Consider the following 20,520-nt stretch of genomic DNA (forward strand, 5'->3'; position numbering starts at 1 on the left):
ATATTCAGTAAACTATGTTGTAAATGGAAGTGCTGCCATCATCCAGCTTTTGTTGTTTCACTTCTAGAACACACGCAGAGTGGATTCAGCACAATTCTTAAGGGCCCTAGGATTTCTGAACAGTAAATGGACAGGGAAGCCTGGTGTGCTGCAGTCCATGGGGTTGCAAAGAGTTGGACACGACTGAGCAACTGAACTGAACTGAAATGAGCACTGGCTTCAATTTTCAAGTTATCAGCTACATTAGCTCCTAGCCATAGAATTAGCCTGTCCTTTTAAGCTTTGAAGACAAGCACTGAAAGTCCTAAATGGCATCTTTTCCCAACAGAAAGCTATTTGGTCTACACTGAAAATCTGTTTAATGTAGTAGTCACCTGAATTATTTTTCTTCGCCAGGTCTTCTGTATAACTTGCTGCAGCTTCTACATCAACACTTGCCACTTCACCTTGCACTTCTATGTTCCAGAGACGGCTTCTTTCCTTAAAGCGTACGAACCAACCTCTGCTAGCTTTAAACTTTTCTTCTGCAGCTTCCTCACCTCTCGCAGCCTTCACAGGATTAAAGAATTAGGGCCTTGCTCCAGATCAGGCTCTGGTTTAAGGGAATGTTGTGGCTGGTTTGATCTTCCAGCTAGAACATCTTCTCCATATCAGCAAAACCTGCTCCATATCAGCAAAAAGGCTGTTTTGTTTCCTTAGCATCTGTGTGTTCACTGGGAAAGTACTTCTCACTTCCTTCAAGAACTTTTCCTTTGCATTCACAACTCGGCTAAATGTTTGGCTCAAGAGGCCTAGCTTTTGGCCTACCTCAGCTCCCAATATGTCTTGTTCACGAAATTTAATCATTTCTAGCTTCTGATTTAAGGTGAGCAATATCTGACTCTTCCTTTCACTTGAACACTTAGAGACCACTGCAGGGTTAGTAACCGGTCTTTTTTCAATATTGTTGTGTCTCAGTGACTAGGGAGACCCGAGGAAAGGAAGAAGACAGGGCAACGGCTGGGCGGTGGGGCAGTCACAACACACGCCACGTCTATCAGTTGAGTTTGCCATTTTATATGGTGTAGTTCATAGCACCCCAAGACAATTACAATAGTAACATCAATTCTAGCTAAAACCTTAATATAAAATTTACAACAAAGTTTAAAGAAATGAAAATACTTAACTATAAACCATGTAACTAGTTATTATTTAAATTTCAACTATTAAATGTTAGTTAAACACAGTGAAGTTCTCCTTTTATATTGATGTTTTAGGCACAAAAGTCCCCCTAAAGTTCACTTATGGATGTGCTTGTTTCTTTTTGCTCTGAAACTCTGGGGCTTCTTAGTAGTTCTATATATTTACTTTCTACTTTAACTAGGAAGAAAACAAGGTAGCATATAACTCGTCTCTTCATAATTTCAAATTAACTGAAGGGTCCTCTTCCTATAAACTTTGATCTTGTCTACCCTTATTATAATGAGTTTTATTCAAAGAAAACTTAATATATTAACTATGACGATAGTTTAAGTAGGTCATATTCTATATCTGAGTAGCTGAATAAAATTCAATTATTTGGTCACATTCTAGATTCTAATAAGCAATGTTTACCTTGATGTGTGGCTAAATGAAAATCAGCTTGATTTAGTAAATGCAAATTGCTAAAACAGACATCAAGATCTACAAAAATGACATATTTATTATATTGCTAGTTTGGCTTCTGCCTTAAATTTAACCGTATTCATCATAGCACCACACTATAGTACCTTAAGTAAGAAAGAAAGCACTGTTTCTCAGATACAAACCTATGAGATTTCATTTTACATGGAAATCCTCATAAAATCTAAAAATGTGTTTATCCAAAAGCAAAGAAGTTCTGAAAATAACTACTAATTTCTTACTGTACTTAAAATATTCTTATTTTGAAGTATGTACAGGAGTACTTTTTCCTACATTAAATGTCACTAAACCAGAGGATTATTCGCAATTTTACTTTAGCTCATGGTCTCATATATTGTAAATACTACTTACTACGAACAAAATAACATACCTTGCGAATGGTATTAATCATATACATTAAACTTTGATTGTATCAGTGGGATCACAAAAGATTACTTCACTGAAGTGATTATTATCGCCTGTCCTTTCACCCAGGCCCAAAAAGAAAAGGAAAAAAATAAACCTTCATAAAAAAAGGCCAGAGAAATTCCTAGATATGATTCATCACCAACTGCAGCAGTGCCATACTTACCCTGATATATCAGAATAGATGGCAGTATCTACAAAGTAGGTTGGCAAGAGATGAAAAACCAACAGTAAGATGGCTTTGCATCCTAAGCCTTGGGTAAGCCACAGATCAAGAACTGCAGGTACTGCTGCCCAGTATGTGCCCAGAAATGGCACTGCTCCAAGGATTGCTGCTAAGGCTAATACAAGATTAAAAAGAAGAAGAAGCAACTTTAACATCATCATCAAAGCAATACCAATAGCAGAATCTAAACACTAGCTCCTACTGTTTAAAAATTTCCACCAGAACAAGTTAAACAAATACATACTCAAATTTTAGGGCAACGATATGCCCTATTTAACTGAATCAGCTGTTAAATGAAATCCAAGATCTTAAAACTGGATCATGAAAATCCTTCTGAAGTGTGTGTTTACTTCTACTCTTAAGTCACAAATGTTAGTGTCCCACAGCTGTTATTCTCAATCGATGGCTAGTTAACACGTATGTAGCTGGCCTCAGTATCCTCAGATGTGGAACCTGCAGGTTCAGAGAGCCAAGGTACCTGAGCACCCACAGGTTCTGGAATCTTCAGGGGGTCTCAGAACCACCCCCTCAGGGACACCGAATGACAGCTGTACAGGACTATGATGTAACTGTAGAGCACTGGCCAAATATTTGTACTGAGACCAAAGCCAACTCAGAGATTAGTTTATAAATCTCAGATGAGAACATATATTCCTTACCTTGCTTCTTTCTAATAAAGTGTATCGAAAAACAACAAAAAAAAAAACCCACCACAAATAACCTTGCTAGTTGAAGGACCTTACTTCACAATCAACCCTTTTCAGAATAGTATGTTCAATCAACAAATATTTGTTGCTTATGCAGTGTTTACTATGTACTGGGTATTATTCTAGCTACTGGGGACACAGCAATAAACAAACATTACAAATCACATTTCTGCTGCTAATCTAGACTAGATATCAAAATTTAGCATTTCAAGTTTGACGAAGATGACGAGACATGGAAAATGGTTTAATATTCCTTAAATAGAGCACAGCAGAAGTTATGGTACAGTTGTTACCTGATGGTATGAACACAATATTGATGCCAAATATAGTATGAGTCAGCCAGGTATACAATCCATAGAAGCCAGCCATTTTGAGGGAAGCATCAAACACCCCTCTAGAATGTCCAAAGAGAAAGTGGAATCAAAATAAACACAGTATCACACTGGGATTCAGAAAAATCAATTATTTCTAGGCTTCTAGATTTTATTCCAAACCTGATAATAGCTTCCATTTTTCCAGTGGCCTGAGAATGCTGTTTTCATTTTATTTCAATAAAATATACAAATCTTCTATTTAAACCTTGCAATAGATTTACTAAACTGTTCTTTAAATTTCACTAATAAAAAGATAACAGAAAAACCTTAAGATACCCTATTCACTGAAATAACTCATCAGCTTTTCACTTCTGAAGCAGATTACTCACCACCAAAATAAAGAGAAAGAAAAGTAAGTGTGATTATCTTATTTCTGAGGAGGTAATTAAATTCTGAGACATCCAGGCTGTGACCAGCCCTCCCCTTGGGAAGAGCAAGTGAGGGATAATATAACTGGTACTTCATCAGTCTTTCTTCTTTTGTTAACAAAATGTTTCCACATTTCTTAAACCATGCAACCCAACTTACAAAGTAATGTCTAAAAATGGTATCAAACAATGCAGGTCACTTGGAGAGAATTTACAGAAGATAAATCTTATTAATTCCAAAGTAACACCTGAGATTACAATACAAGAGGTGTAAAAACAGGCACACACATTCAATGATTAATAGGAATGAAAATATGTAATCTCGGGTACTTCACTTTTGCTTTTCAGTTGGAAGACTTAAGGTAGGACTGTGTTAAGGAGGAGAAATAAGGAACTGCTCAGAGAGAACACAAAGGCAACAAACCTAAAATCATCCCAAGGTATCACAAAGTCACAAAAACAAGGAATCTGTGGGTACACGGGAGGCACGCTCATATACTCAGGAGAGAAGGAAAAGCTGTCTGTAACTGAAAAAAGGAGAGACTGTGGCAGCAAAGGTGACACTGTATACAGAGAAGGACACACAAAGCTTTTCTAAAGCATCCCAAGAGGGGTACTCTGAGAGTAAAGTCAAACTCTGGAACCTGGTGATTCAGTCATTTCATACCGGTCTAAGACACGGACTTGGTGACAGAGTGGCTCCCAAATTGTAAAATCCTGTCATACTGACCAGCGGCTTTCACTCAAAAGTATCTTAAAGGTGTTGTATGACCTCTTACAATAAGGACACAGATGGAAGAGGTATCAAAAAGACTGAAAGGAAGGGACATGGCCTACAGGAAATATAAATGATCTGAAGAGTAACTGAATAGAAAACATGGAAGAAAAAAGGAACATGAGAGATTTGGGTTTTCAACGTGAGGGAGAAAGAATGGCAGTGTATCAAAGTCATGGAGAAACCCAGAATAGGAAAGAACATGCAAGAAAAGGGAATATGTTTAGTTGGGCCATGTTTAGCCAAAAAAAGGATGATGGAAATACCCTGGAGGCAGCTGGAAACAAGAGACAAGGCTTAACAGCAAACTTGGGATAAGAAATTTGAGATATGCCAGAAAAATCCCAATCATGGGAAAGGGTAAGATACCCCAAGGCATAAGCCTAGAAAAAAATGGGGCAATGAGCTGTATTCTCATAAGGGACCTAAGGACAAAGATACACTAGTCCAGGAGATAATGAAATCATTCCCCTAGTAGGAAGAAAATCACTATAGTATGGTATTCCCAGAGGGCTTCCCTGGTGGCTCAGATGGTAAAGAATCCACCTGCAATGTAAAGAATCTGCCTGCAATGCAGGAGATCTGCAATCAAACCCAGCATCAGGAAGATCCCCTCGAGAAGGGCATTGCTACCCCCTCCAGTATTCTTGCCTAGGAAATCTCATGGGGCTACAAAAGAGTAGGACACAACTTAGGAACTAAACAACAACAAACCCAATTGGGAAAAGGATCCGCCAGCTCCCTTCATTACAACTCCCTCCCCTTCCTGATTTACCAGCCACTCCAGAGATCCAGTTTCACAGTAAATCGGACAGAAACTTCGTTGACGCTGGATTTCCAGAAGGGGAAAGCATGCTGTGCACACAGACGTAGTGTGCTGCTAAGTGGCTCAGGATGGGCTGCTCCCACGGACACCTTCCGTCCCACTGGAAGTAACAGTGAGTCTCACACACAAGCCTATGGCAGAGGCATCACATGAAACCATGTGGAGTCCGTGGTGGTGGGAAAGAGTAATTCAATATTTTAATATAGTTAATACACGGTTTTGTGTCTTTGACAATCCCTACCAATCATGGATACTTACTCCTCTAGCACTAACTAAAAAAATCAACAAGAGGTTGTTTGAGTTGCACGGACAAATAGCAAACATTTGTATCTCAACACTAGTTCTATTATAAGACTAATAAAATGAATTTAGTAATTTTTAAAGCACCACAAAGAGAAACTAAATATGAAGTTTTTAAAAGTCATTTATTTACCTTAGAAACCTGAAGCAAAGTTTAGGCTTATTAGGTTGATCTTTAATCAAGCAAGTGAAAAAGGCATTATATTTACTGACTTGGTTATTATTTAAGAACTCTAGCTTAAATTATTAATAAATTACTTTAAACAAATTAATTTAATTTCCCCGAATATGCATGAAATTCTGCCTCTCTATTACAGCATTAGGAAATCTCTTCAAATAAGTGAAAATATATTTTCTGACAGCTTTAAACTCTTCCTTATACATTTCAATTTAAACAATATTCATAATCTTAAATCTACAACAATTTCCAATGAATATTTAATATTTCCAGTAAAAACTGGAAATACTGATTTACTAAATGATTGACATTGATTTCTATTAACCCTGGTATTTTCAATTCTGCAAAACTAGAGGTGGGAAGCATGTTTACTTTCCAAATGAAAATCTCACAGTACACGCATTCTCCCATCAAACTGATCTCTAGGGCCCCCCCACCCGCCGGCCCTGAAAAGCCGTAATCCCACAAGCAAGAGCCATACCCGTGTGCATGCACTCCTGTGAAAATATCACACACACTAAATTGCACTGAGGCCGTGACAACATGCAACTTAGTCATGTGCAATACCCCCACCAGAGCAAGCAGGACGGGGCGCCGGGGAGGGAGGGCGTGGTGCAGACGCAGGGCACGACATGCTCTAAGGGCAGGAACGTGGTTTGCGGGTAGAGGACGCATGCCACGAACTCAAAAATTCATGAAATGTAAACCCAACCACAAATGCAGTCAGGACAGAGGAACACTTATCCAGAATGGAGAAAAATAACAAAGGTTCAGAAATTCAATGGGACAGTGTTTATATCAAATAGCCACATATTTCAGAAGGCAAAGCTTGAAGAACAAAGACACTTTCACTGTCTGGACATGCAGTTCACTCCCAATTTCAATTCCGCTTTTTAACTTATTAATGAATAATGTGAAATGAGTCTAATAACTCACTTAACTGTAACAATGATGATGACTAATGATTGGTGCTTATAAAATCTGATATAACTGATAATTTACAGACAAAACTACAGCCTCAAGACATTGTACTAATATTTTCACGATCATTTATAGAATATTTTTCCCTCTTAAAATCTGTCTCCTTGAAGAAACATATTCCATCTTGAATATAATCCCTAAGAGCGAAAAAACTGACAGTTTGTGGAACTAGAGCTCATTGTTATCCTACATACATGAGAAATTTCTTTAGAGGCATCTATGTAAAACTGCATATTTTAAGTCTTGAATTTGACCCAGTAAAGAAGTAAAAAGCACTCAGACTGCTAAAAATCATCCTGAATTATAATCTATAATTTATATAACTTTAGAGTTGTGCTTAGAAAAATGGCCCAGCCTGTAACAAGTTATCTTGTCTGCACCGTATTTTTCAGACTCACAGAAATCCATCAATTTTGAGAACAATTAGGACTGTTGTACTGCTCCTGAGGGTTGTTAAAATGTTTTCCATATTAAAAATAAAATGAATGGTTTTTTGTATGAGTACTCATTAGAACCAAGACATGGGCTACATTTACAGCACATAATTAATGTGTACAATCCCAAGAAGATAAAGCAAATCTACCCTGTAAAGAGATATATATTTCCTCATATCACTGTAGATGACTATACTCTCTCTAACCTCAAATTCCTTCCTGAAACAAAGACCTCAATTTTTTAAAAATTTTCACTGAAACACAGTCAGTTTACAGTGTTGTATTTGTTTCAGGTGTACAGTAAAGTGATTCACTTATACATACATATATACACATATTTACACTCTCTTCCATTATAGTTATTATAAGATATTGAGTACCCTGTGATATACAGTAGGTCCTAGTTATATTTTATATATGGTAGTGTGTATATTTTAATCCCAAACTCCTAATTTGACCCTCTCCATATCCCCTTTGGTAATCAAGTTTGTTTTCTATGTCTGTGAGTTTATTTGTTTTGTAAATAAGTTCGTGCGCATCCTTTTTTTTTTAGATTCCATATATAAGTGCTATCATATGGTATTTGTCTTTCTCTGCAAAGAACTAAATTTTTAGCTGCCGGCTTCATGTGTCCAGCTGAATAATGTTAACAGTACCACAAACTTAATTCATCAATTTTGACACAACCACTTCCTCCTGAAGGAAAGCATCATGGTATACCAGAAGAATGTGTGATCTCCATCAGCTGGATGTGGGTGCAAATCACAGCTTTGCTTACCAATTCCAAGAAACCACGACATTAAAGAGTAATGTTTAAAACAAAGGAGATGGCATTATCTGGTGTGGAAAAAAATTACTCAGTGACAGATATTCAGAGGATGGTCAGCTATGCCAATAAAGGTTATGTCAGGAAAATGTAGTATCTTTCTTTAAGTTCTTTATAGACAAGCTAGATAATTTTCTGTAAGACTTGGCTTAAGTAACATCACTTAGAGGATTCTGACAGCCTTGATATGGTTGATTCCATAACTTTACCCTACTGGGAAAACAAAGTTATTTTTCCTTTTTGGTGAGAATATTTGCATAAACTTATCTGAGTCAGACAAATGTCACTTAGATAAACTAATCTATTGCTAGATTAATAAAGATGATAACCAAAGGTCAAATAGGCTTAGAAGGGTTGCTGAAACCAAAAAGTATCTTTCCTGAAGACAACTTCACCCTGAAAGGTGTTACAGTAGACAGCATAGTCCCAAACTTGGAAAAATTACATGGATGGCTCCAGGTGGATCCCTGAGAGCACCAAGGGGATACGAGCTTTCTTGTTTTTAATCCCACTTACTGTCCCACTTAACGGCTTCCCAGGTGGCTCAGTGATCAAGAATCCTCCTGCCAATGCAGGAGATGAGGGTTTGATCCCTGGGTCAGGAAGATCCCCTAGAGGAGGAAATGGCAGCCCATTCCACTATTCTTCCTGGGAAATCCCATGGACAATGGAGCCTGGCGGGCTGCAGATCATGGGGTCGCAAAAGAGTTAGACACAACTTAGTGACTGAAACAACAACTGTCTAATAAAGTCTACGAGGAACAAGAGGGAAAAAACCTAGCAAAGTTTCCAGAGAAAAATACAGTTTAGGTGCATGCATGCTATTTGAATGTAACCAAGGACTTTCCAAAGATTAAAGTGGTATCCTCATCAGCTGTTACATGAACACGGGGCGGGGAGCCAAAATCAGTCAGACAAAATTATCAGGTCAAATCAAGATTTCTGTGGAAGACTAGTTTGAAGCAATTACCATTTTCTTAAAAGTATGTGGAAATAGAAATGCCAGCTGAAGATTCACTATTCAGAGAAGCTTAAGACGCCTAACAACTTATTAAAAAAACAAGCTCTCATGGATAACATGAGGACTTAATTTGAGTAGCTATTCAACAGAAGTCAAAATGAAGTAAAGTCTTATTAATGAGTTAAGAACAATGAGGGACAAAGGTTGGGGAAGGAGCTGAAACAAGGCTGCAAAAGGCTTCTCCCTATCTGACATGATGAAAAGGAAAAGGGAGTCAGTGACTTGGGAAGAGAATATGAAGAATGAAAGTTGAAGAATCAGCTCGTTCAGAAGTCAAGCCTGTGATACATGGTTATGAGATGACATGATAGAAGTTTCTGGACAGAATCTATGATTCACACAGAGCCTATGATTTGGAGATAACTCCAAATTTCTCATTTCTAGGATCCAAAGTACCCCCTGCAGAGGGCACAGCCTGGCTGCAGAGGGCAATAGGAAGAAACAGGAAGGCCATCTACTCTCCTCCATGAGCAAAGTCAGAATTCCTGAGAGTACGAGGAGGCTTCTGAGAGAAGGTGAGGTGTACGTGTGGTGCAGGAGGGGCTTCTCCTGAATAAACCACGTGATGATTAGGAGCTAGAGTAAGAGCCTGTGGATGGAAAGCTGATGAGGACAGGCCACTGGATCTTTGTACATCACAGACTTGAGAGCAGGACACTGAAAATGTTTTACGTTATCCTCACAAAAGAGATTTAAAATATTTGAAAACACCAGTGCCCCTCAGTTATTTAGCACTGAATGCTGCTAGGAAGACAGAAAAACAGGCCTCTCGTGGAGAGCAGTTTCTGATGGAAGTAAGAACAGCATAAATCTTATCCCTACCTGATAGCTTCTTCCACAGACTGGCCAATAATATTAGAAGAAGGACCTGGCTGAGAGAGTGGTGTCAGGCTTATCACCCACTTGACTGGCTTGTAGTACTCATCACTGGAACTTAACAGATAAAACAGTGTGGTCAGGAAAATTATCTGCAAAACAAAGGACAGTATCTCCTAAAATACCACATTTGGAAACTACAGGAAGGAAACACAAGCGGAACCAAGAATATGCTTTACTGTGGAAGGCGTGCAACATGTGCTTGGCTGTGTGGACATACCAGCGACAGGACAAAGTTGAGGAGGGCAGTCCCGCTGTAGAAGAGAATGGTCAGGAGCGTGGTGACGGTGGAGAAGAGCAGGCTCACGTTCCGGCTCATGACAACCCACAGAGACTCTAAGATCTGCAAATATTTGAACGACGCTCAGTAAGGAAAATGGTTAGGTAAATCATGGTGAACCTACTGCAAACAGTAGGCCGCCATTAAAACATCCCTGCTGTAACACAGAAATATATCTGATGATATAATGCTCTGTTTAAAACACCAGACACGAAAAGTTTATACACAGCATGATTATAACTATGTGAACGTGGCACACAGAGAAAAAATACCTACAGGAGAACATGCCAGAATGTAACCTGTGATTGGATGTAGCTTGTAGGACCATAAGTGCAGGCCATGAAATTCTAATATCTGCCTTATTACTCACCTCCCCTACCACCTTGCCATCTCCAACTTAGAACAATCGAAAAATATAAAACATCACTTCAATGACTTCACTAACGTCACAATGACAGAAACGAACCGAAGTCACAAAAACAAAATGAACAGATGGGGTCAGAGCTCTGCAACTGAAAATCTTTCCTCAGATAGATATGACCCTATATTAAGACCTACTGAGTTCATTTGATCTACCAGCAAATTCACTAGAACCAGATATTAATACATGTTAAGTATTACTGAAAGAAGATGTATAATATTTATAGTACCCCTACATGTTTCCATTTCCTGTCTCTTCATGAATTTAAAGTCCTACTTGATAATGTCTGTTCTATTATTATCCCCATGAGGGGATTGTGGGCAAGATTGTGGGCCTACGATTGTGGGCAAGAATCCCTTAGAAGAAATGCAGTAGCCCTCATAGTCAACAAGAGTCCAAAATGCAGTACTTGAGTGCAGTCTTAAAAATGAAAGAATGATCTCTGTTCATTTTCAAAGCAAATCATTCAATATCACAGTAATCCAAGTCTATGTTCCAACCACTAATGCTGAAGAAGCTGAAGTTGAACGGTTCAGTGAAGTTCTATAAGACCTCCTAAAACTAACATGAAAAAAAAGATGTCTTTTTCATCACAGAGGACTGGAATGCAAAAGTAGGAAGTCAAGAGATACCTGGAGTAACAGGCAAGTTTGGCCTTGGAGTACAAAATGAAGCAGGACAAAGGCTCACAGAGTACTGCCAAGGGAACACACTGGTCACACCAAACACCCTCTTTCCAACAACACAAGAGATGACTGAACACATGGACATCACTGGATGGTCAATACCTAACTCATATTGACAGGACTATCCTCTCTCTTAATGAAAAACATGGAAGCAAGATGATCAGAAAAACACCTTCCATCATAGCTTTCAAAATGCTTCCCTAAACCTCACAGCAAGGTAGTGAGGGAAGCAGTGGAGATGATATCATCTTTGTTTTACAGATATACTAACTGAAGCTCAGGGATTTTAAAAAATTTGCCCAAGGGCCTGAAGCTAATAAGTGGAACCAGAGCTGGGCACCAGAACTCCTAATATCTGTTTTATTTTGGTGCCCTTTTCAAAAGAGAAATTCTGTTTTCTGTCATATGTCCAAGTTATACCATCTGTTCTATGAAAGGCCTATCCATTCCTTTCCTGCCTCAAATGTACGACTTATAAAAGGCATATTTTGTTGTCCTCGAAGTTTCTTGCAAACCTCAGCGCAGCCTTCATGAGAGGAGTTTGGAAGGCTAGTTTCATTTACAATAACTCCTTACATAAAATCTTGCAAATGCTTCATGATGCCTACAAAAATATGCATGACTGACTGTTTGACCTTGTGGGATAAAGAATGAATGAATAATGCCACTGATTCTAAGAAACAAACCAACAATGCCCTTACTTGTGATTTTGACAAGCATTCTTTTGGGGAATTCAGTCTTTTGGAATTTTTATTAAAAATTTTAAAAAAAAGTTTCTGGGTCAAACTGATAGGAAATACGCTGTGGTAATTCTTAAGAAATTAACGGAATACATTAACTGTAGACTGGTAGTTGCCAGCCACAATCCAGTAACTTTTCTATGTACTCAAAGGGATTAAGAAGAAAGGTTCAGAAAATAAGAAATAGATGTTGGGTATTATAAAACTAAAAAACTGAATCAAGGGCTGACCTTGACGTTTCTTAAAATTTTTTCTGATGAGATAGGTGGTGATGTTAAAGAACGTGATTTTTTTTTTAATACTGTATAATAAAATATGTCAATATTTAGAAATTAGTGAACACTAATTCCAAATGACCAGTGCACATTACAAAATCATGTAAGGGTGAAAGATCCATTCCTAGCCAAGACAGATCCATGGACCCTAATATAAGAGTAGAAAAAGTTCACTGATAACACTTTCAAATCCCACACTGCAACTAACCTTAAAGAAATACCATCTGTTAAGTGTCAGAGTAGTATCAAAGAATTGTCACCATGATCTGAAAAAGTTATTAAAAGACTTCCCTCTCTTTTCCAACTACATATCTGTGTGAGGCTGGATTTTCCTCACATACTTCAACCAAAACAACATATTCCAACAGACTTGAGTACAGGAACAAGCATGAGAATCCAGACATTAAACAGGTTTGCAAAAATGTGATGAAAGCCACTCTTATCACTAAATCATTATTTTGTTTTGGAAAATGATTATTTTTCAAACACAAAAAGCATGTTCTTTATGTCAACAAGTAACGTTATATTTTAGTCATCTGTTAAATATTTTTAAAGTTCTCGGTTTTAACTGCTAATACAATAAATACCAACAGAATGCACATCAGCAAAAGCTCTTTGGAGCTCTCAGACCAAAAAGTTTGAGAGCCACTGGACTAGAGAAAACAGAGGGAAGGGATTATCAAAAGCAACATTCTTAGAACTGAAGGACATGAATTTCTAGATTTAACGTCAAACTATCACAGCTATATTAGGCGACTGGGAGGACGGGAAAATGTGAGTGCAGGAATGGGTGAAGGGCCCAACAGAGTCATAAGAAAACCCTAGGGGAGCAGTAAGGAGGCACTGAGAGACTTGTATCTCCATCTTCCATGTCAGAAGCTGAAGATAACACTGTGAAACCAAGGAAGAGCAGCATAAATATTATTTTAGAAATTTAGAGGTAAATACACAGAGAAAGTTAAAAGAATGCAGAGCTCTGGAGAATGAGGCTGAAGGGGGAAGCACAGAGCAGGGGCAACGCTATTCACTATTTAACACCTTCAAGCATCTTTGACTTTTCAGCTATGGTCATCTCTTGTCCTGATAAAAATTAAAATTTAAAAACATCTAGCACAGCAAACCTCCACTTTTTAAAAAATTTTATTTTTTTAAAGATTTTTTTTAATGTGGACCATTTTTTTTTTTTTTAAACTCTTTATTGAATTTGCCACAACACTGCTTCCATTTTGTTTTGGTTTTTTGGCACCGAGGCACATGGGGTCCCCTAGCTCCTCAACTAGGAATCGAAGCTGCACCCTCTGCGCTGGAAGGGCTTTTCCCAACCACTGGACCACCAGGGAAGTCCCAAACCTCCATTTTTATTAACATGATAAGAGTTACAAGTTTATTCACAAGAGAGGATTTCTCATCTCTGTGAAAAGCCACAGGCCGAGAGACCTCATGAAGTACGCTATGGAGTGAAACTCAGCAACACTGCAAACTGTTCCTTGCTGCCTCCGATCTTCTGGAAAGCAAGCAGAGGTGGATGGCGCATGAAGGAAGGACAGGAGGGATGACAGAAATCTAAGCCTTTAAACATCCAGTCTCTCTATTGTAACTGGAACCATATTTCTATCTGCCAAAGGACTTCACCAACCAAAGGCGGCTTCCCTTGCTAGTGGTTCAACAAGGGGCATCCTGATCAGTCTAGGGAATGAGGACACCATTCTCAGAGCCCGGGAGCCACAGCATCGTGCACGCTTCCTGAGTCGGCATCTCTTGGTTACTCTTCAACCACAGAGGAGGGTCAGGGGAGCTACATTCGAGGCCTATGGCTTTGGGACATCTTTCTGGTGCAATTAGAACTCTCAAAACTGCAAAATCTCATGGCATTAAAAAACAGGGTGATGAAAGACATTTACAAGTGTGAAAAAAACCTGGGAATTAGAGTCTGTTTTTTCCTAAGTCCAATTTAGTTAAAAAATACTATTTCTTACCGAAAGAAACGTCTCAATGTTCTCATGGACAAACGAAGCGATATCCTGCCAGTCAAGAATGTCCCCCAGCCAGCTATTCTGACGACTTATGTGCAGCTTGTGCCCTCTGTGCCTTCCAGAGTGCGATACATTCTGTGGAACAAAACAGTTCAGACATGAAATCCCCATCCTAACCTGAAGACAAGAAGACATATAAATAGCCTACTTTGTTTCAGGTCCACTTGAGCAGTTTAGTAAATACACAGAGGTGAAAAACTTCGTATTATATCAGAAATTAACAAAGAACTCCATCAAAAAGACCCGAAATATATTTCTCTGTTTATATTCTAGCTACTGTGTCTCAGCCTAGCTTAAGTGCATCCCTCCTAAGCATGTTCATGAACACACTTTACTCGTCAGTATATTCAATTGAACATGAACACAGCATATACTTTCATCTTATTTTCCCCCCTTCTCCCCTCTAACCTTTCTTTTAGTCTCCCATTTTTGCTTTTTCCCTCCTTTCCTCATCTACCTTATTACTCTTCCAAACAAACTAAAGAGAGCTGAGAGAAATAAAATATGAAAAAGTATAGCTAAAAGCAATATTAAATATAATGGTATGTATTAATCATATCTCAATAAAAGAGGGAAAAACAGAATATGAAAGAGAAGGGTGCAAAGGAGAAATCTAACTTGTCTATCGGGGAAAGAATTACATTGGCATATATGCAAGAATAACAGATGTGGAAGGGTGATGAATAAACAAAGCGACTAGTAAGGCTAAAATTTAGAAATAGAAGTAGATTCTTAACATTTTACATGTGTTTCCATTTTCGCAGTTTTCCAAAAAACCCAGGGATACCAATCTTCATTAGCAAAGAAAACATTAGGTCCTAGTAAAAGAGGTAAAGAAAGCAATGCACTTACCCACTTATAAACCTATGCTTTTAAAACACTGACTGACCTCCCTGGACCATTCAGGAAGCTCAAAGTGGCTGAGGGACAGTAAAAGCTGTTTGTGTGTAAGCAGAAGCCCCAGAATTAGCAGAAGAAACAAGATACAACCTTCGTAATTGGCTCTTCATCAGGTATCTATCCAGAGATTCCCCAGTTAGGTTTGGTTTGGTTCTAATATTTATTTATTTATCTGGCTCCACTGGATCTTAGTTGTAGCTTGTGGCGTTTTTAGTTGTGCCAGGCAAACTCTTAGTTGTGGCATGTGGGATCTAGGTCTCTGACAAGGGCTCAAACCTAGGCCTCCTGCACTGGGAGCTCAGAGTCTTAACCACTGGACCACCAGGAGGTGCTCCCAGTGAGTTTAACTCTCAATTACTGAAAACCCACAAAACCCATCACCATTCCTTCAACTTCTCCTAGGCAAGAGCCAACAAAGGGCCATGTAGTCAAAGCTATGGTTTTTCCAGTAGTCACGTATGGACATGAGAGTTGGACTACAAAGAAAGCTGAGTGCAGAAGAATTGATACTTTTGAACTATGGTGTTGGAGAAGACTCTTGAGAGTCCCTTGGACTGCAAGGAGATCCAACCAGTCCATCCTAAAGGAAATCAGTCCTGAATATTCAATGGAAGGACTGATGCTGAAGCTGAAACTTCAATACTTTGGCCACCTGATGCAAAGAACTGACTCACTGGAAAATATCCTGACACTGGAAAAGACTGAAGGAGGGAAGAGAAGGGGATGACAGAGGATGAGATGGTTGGATGGCATCACTGACTCGATGGACATGAGTTTGAGTAAGCTCCAGGAGTTGGTGATGGACAGGGAAGTCTGGCGTGCTGCAGTCCATGGGGTTGCAAAGAGTCAGACATGACTGAGCGACTGAATTGAACTGGCAAGAGCATACAATGCCAAACAGGTCACTGGGGAACATATGCAAATGTTCATTTGCGCCCTCCTCCCTGTTACCCAAGCTAACTCTGCCCCACTCGATTTCTCTCCCCCTGCATCGGCATCTTCCACAGCACAGTCCCTGATGGCCCAAGGGCCCTGCCAACCCAGTGTACAGAATGGCCTGCATGACTACCTGCTTTCTAAAGGTCATTTTTACATTTAGTAAAAAATGATACTCATCAGTACAAGTAGCACTAAAGGTTTATTTAAAATAAAATAATTATCTCTAAACTTTCAGATCTATTTTCACTTCCTCAAAGAAAAAGTTCGTAATTCCAGAACTGTACTGTCCCAAATAGTAGCCACTACCCACTTGTGGCTACCGAGTACCTAAACATGCTCTTGGTGTAAAAGATAAACCAGATCTCTAACACTCAGAATGGAAAAGATTTAAATATAGAATCTCATCACTTTTTCATTCATTCCATATGGAAATGACATATATTGGGTATACTGTGTTAAGTAAAATACATTATTAAAATAAATCTCATCCATCCTAGTTTTTTTTTCCTCTTTCTTTTTTTTAATGCAGCCACTAGAAAGTTAACATTACATATACGGCTTGCATCACACTTCTACTGCACAGATCTGGTTAAGAAGATGAGACACTGTTGAGTGCTGGGAGCCAGCGTGAGGAACTCCACCCGTGGCAAAGGTCATGAGGAAGGAGGCTCAGCATACGCAAAGGCGGGATCGAGCCTCAGGAGTCCCCCTGGGAATTCTCGAGCATCTACTCCCAAAACCAGAGTCTGCCTACTTTACTGCTTTGTGCTCTCACCTACACCTCTGACTTTACGGGGAGCTGTCCCCCACCACCTCTCTCTGAAAAAGAGTTAACTTACAGCTCCAGTTAATAAAGTTCCTGGGTGTGACAAGAGTGTTTCAACCTACAAACTCCTTTGGAAGTCCTCTAGCCTGCCTGAATAGGTTCTTCCAGCCACATGTGATTGTTCACAGCCTCCCAACCGTGAGAGGCATGAGATGTTCTAAACTGTCTAAATACAGATTCCTTTGAGCAGTTAAAAGATTGATTAGAAATTGTATTGGTGAAGGGTTTTTCACTTGTTGGGCCAGTGTTTGCTGCTAAGTTTCCATATCCCTTACCTGCTGTGTCTCTGGCAGTGTATTGATTAATATAATTGGTGTACAGGAATGTAAGTAGTAGCTTTAATGTTTGTAACCTTGGACCCTTGAGTTAATTCTTTTCTTGTTATAGCCCACCACACCTTTGCCCTATAGGAATGCAACTTTATCTAATGCTTTTGGAGGGTGGCACCTGACTTTAGAATGATCACCTTTAGAGAAAAGTAAGTTTTCTGAAGAAAGGATCATAAAATGTTAACAGGCCTCTTGGCCAGAAGATGATGTAATTCACCTAAACTTTTGCATATGATAAGTTTGCAGGAAGGAAGCCTGGCTTACTGCTGACTCTACCCCTTCCCCCATTATCACCTATGCACAACTTAAGGTATAAAAACTACTTTGGAAAATAAAGTGCGGGCCTTGTTCACTGAAACTTGGTCTCCCCATGTCGTTCTTTCTCTCACCTTCTGGCTGAATTCCCATCTGGAGCGTGGAGGCTCATCAAGCCTACTAATTATGTCTGGGCTTCTAAGATCTGACTAGGGAGGCCTTAGTGTCTCCTCTCCTTCGGGAGAACGGGAGGACGCCTGTGGCCTATGTAGGTGACGCAAATTCCTTATTTTGGAATTTTATTAGCTTTCCACGTAAACCAAGTTATTCAGCCTCTTTTCTCCACTGAATTTTCTCACTGAGCTATCCTTATTTGATCACTGTTTATATCTTTAATTCTATCATATCCTGATCACCAAAGCCGTCTCCCCTTCGAATTCCCTGGATCCACCGGGGCTGGCTGGACCCCAGTAGTTGAGGATAATGAAAAGCAGATAGAAAACCGATAACAGAGAAACTGATGGTTCTGCCATGGAAGTTAATCATCAGTTCAAGCTGACTTTTAATGACCTGAGGTTTAAGACCTTGCAGCTTAAAAATGTCAAGAAATGAAATCCCGTGTTAACACAATCAGACCTAGTCAATGAGTCCATAAAAGGACACTATTCATTTACAACTGAAGTCCTTAGCTAAAATAACTTACCTTTACAAACCAAGAATGATACAGCCTATCCCAAAGTTCTAGTACTTGTTTTTCAATTACGGCCGTATTATTCACCTTATCTCCGAGAATTTTATGAAGCTGGAAGGAATACAGATATAATCTGAGTTAGTGTTTCAGGCAACAATCCAATAAAATTAATACATGCTGGTCTTTACATTTGTTCCAAATCAAACTAAAATGTCCCAGACTATTTAACTGCCTCCAACCACACTGTTCTTTCCTTAAACTCTACTCAGTATTTCCAGTAAATACTCTCTCTCCCATCTTTTTGCTTCTTTATTCTTTCCTTTATTCTTAGGTCTCTAGGAAAACTTCTTTAGGTCTTAAGAGAACAAAGCCATGCTTACTGACTTTCCGATCTCATCTGCCCAGAGAAAAATCTTTCCCAAGTGACCCTGGTGCTCAACCATTATATGGAAGTGTCCTGTTACATTTACCACTAGTATTAGAATTACTACACAACTTTAGGTAAAATTTTAGAACCTTAGCTAAACGCAAATCTTCCTTTGAATATGCTGAGAGATGTTAGGTCTCAGTGTGTGTTATTTGCTTAGTTGTGTCCGACTCTGCGACCCCATGGACTGTAGCCCTCCAGGCTCCTCTGTCCATGGGGTTCTCCAGGCAAGAATGCGGGAGTGGGTAGCCATTCCCTTCTCTAGACCCAGGGATCTTCTTCCAGACCCAGGGATTGAACTCGGGTCTCCTGCACTGCAGGCAGATTCCTTACTGTCTGAGCCAGAGATGTCAGGTCTCAGAGTTATGACCAATTAGACTGGCTTCCAGGTTCAGGAAATCAAAAACACTAAGACAAGATAACTTGGAGAAAGCTAGTCATTATGGTATCTCATCCTACATGTTACGTGTTATTAAAACCATATGGTAATCTTAAAGATGCTTTTAAAAAGACAATGATTTGTTGCCCCACTTAATACAACTGCTGCCATTTTTCCCTCTGCAACTTTCTGCCTGCTTACACAGATACAGTTTAGAATTCTCAGTTTAGAATTCTATATTTTCTTTTGCATCATAAGTATTTCATTTTTACTCTTCAACACTAACCTTTATTTTTATATGGTTTCATATTAGCTAAGTTTTTCTATTATTAGTTAATCAATCATAGGACATAGAGATGGTTCCCAATTTATAATGTCACAAGTAACACTGCAATAAATATCTTTATGCAACTTTTTTATTACTAACATTAAGATAAACATACAGGAATCAAAGGAAATAAGCATTTTAATGACTCCAGTCAAACACTGCTAAACTGTCTTCTATAAGGACTATACCAATTAATACTTTCCAATGTTGTATGAAAGAACCAATTTTTCCCAAACCTTATGAACTGATAAATTATTAAATTATTAGATAATTTAATAGGTGTGAAATAGTAATAATTATTTATATTTTTCTTTAGTGATGAGAGTGACCATTTTCCATGTTGGTTTTCAATGTGTATTTCCTTTTGTGTGACCTAACCATACCTTTTGACCATTTAATGCTGATCTTATAGACACCTGAACCAGTTTTTTGACATATTGGATACAAATATATCTGCTCAGTGTTTTCTCTTACATTTGATTTATTCATAAACCAAAGACAAATTAGTGAATATAAAAGCCATTCATCTTTGCATAGTATTTTAGTTTACAAATGGCTCTCACCTACATTCTGTGACCTTTGCAACAATCTCAACAAAGTTAGACAGAAAAACGTTTGGTTAACCCTTTATTCTTTTAAAATGAGAAAAGAGAAAGAATCTATGATAGGCCCAAGGTCATGCAGCTAAGAGTTGGGACTAAAAGTAGCAGAGTTAGGATCAAAAGCTGTCTAATAGTCTTTCATCTACAGCATATATAACCTATGGACAAAGAACACCTAACAGAGCAAATTATCCACAGTAATTAAAACCCACCATTACCCCTATTCTAACTCTCCCTACTTATTTCACAATCATGGGGATTTAGTCTTTTTTAAAAAGTTTTATTTATTTATTCATCCATAACGTTTTTGGCTGTGCTGGGTCTTCATGGTTGCGGCGAGCAGGCGTTCCTCTCTAGCTGTGGTGTGCGGGCTTCTCAAGGCGCTGGCTCCTGTGGCCGAGCACTGGCGCCAGGCGCGGCCACAGCAGCTGTGGCACACGGGCTTGGCTG

General features: G+C 38.9%; 1 protein-coding gene across 2 annotated transcripts in view; it reads right to left on the reverse strand.

Moving 5' to 3' along the window:
• The window catches only part of TMEM245 (transmembrane protein 245), an 82,734-nt gene that overhangs the window by 19,509 nt on the left and 42,705 nt on the right, over window positions 1-20,520 (reverse strand). For both annotated transcript variants that reach the window (XM_055579250.1, XM_055579249.1), the window contains 6 exons: window positions 18,347-18,445; window positions 14,338-14,469; window positions 10,180-10,302; window positions 9,906-10,051; window positions 3,294-3,394; window positions 2,234-2,408 (listed from right to left, as the gene is read on the reverse strand). In XM_055579250.1, coding sequence (XP_055435225.1) covers window positions 2,234-2,408; window positions 3,294-3,394; window positions 9,906-10,051; window positions 10,180-10,302; window positions 14,338-14,469; window positions 18,347-18,445 — 776 coding nt within the window. The remainder of the gene's footprint in view (window positions 1-2,233; window positions 2,409-3,293; window positions 3,395-9,905; window positions 10,052-10,179; window positions 10,303-14,337; window positions 14,470-18,346; window positions 18,446-20,520) is intronic.

The sequence above is a fragment of the Bubalus kerabau genome, chromosome 4, assembly GCF_029407905.1.
Source record: "Bubalus kerabau isolate K-KA32 ecotype Philippines breed swamp buffalo chromosome 4, PCC_UOA_SB_1v2, whole genome shotgun sequence".
Taxonomy (NCBI): domain Eukaryota; kingdom Metazoa; phylum Chordata; class Mammalia; order Artiodactyla; family Bovidae; genus Bubalus; species Bubalus kerabau.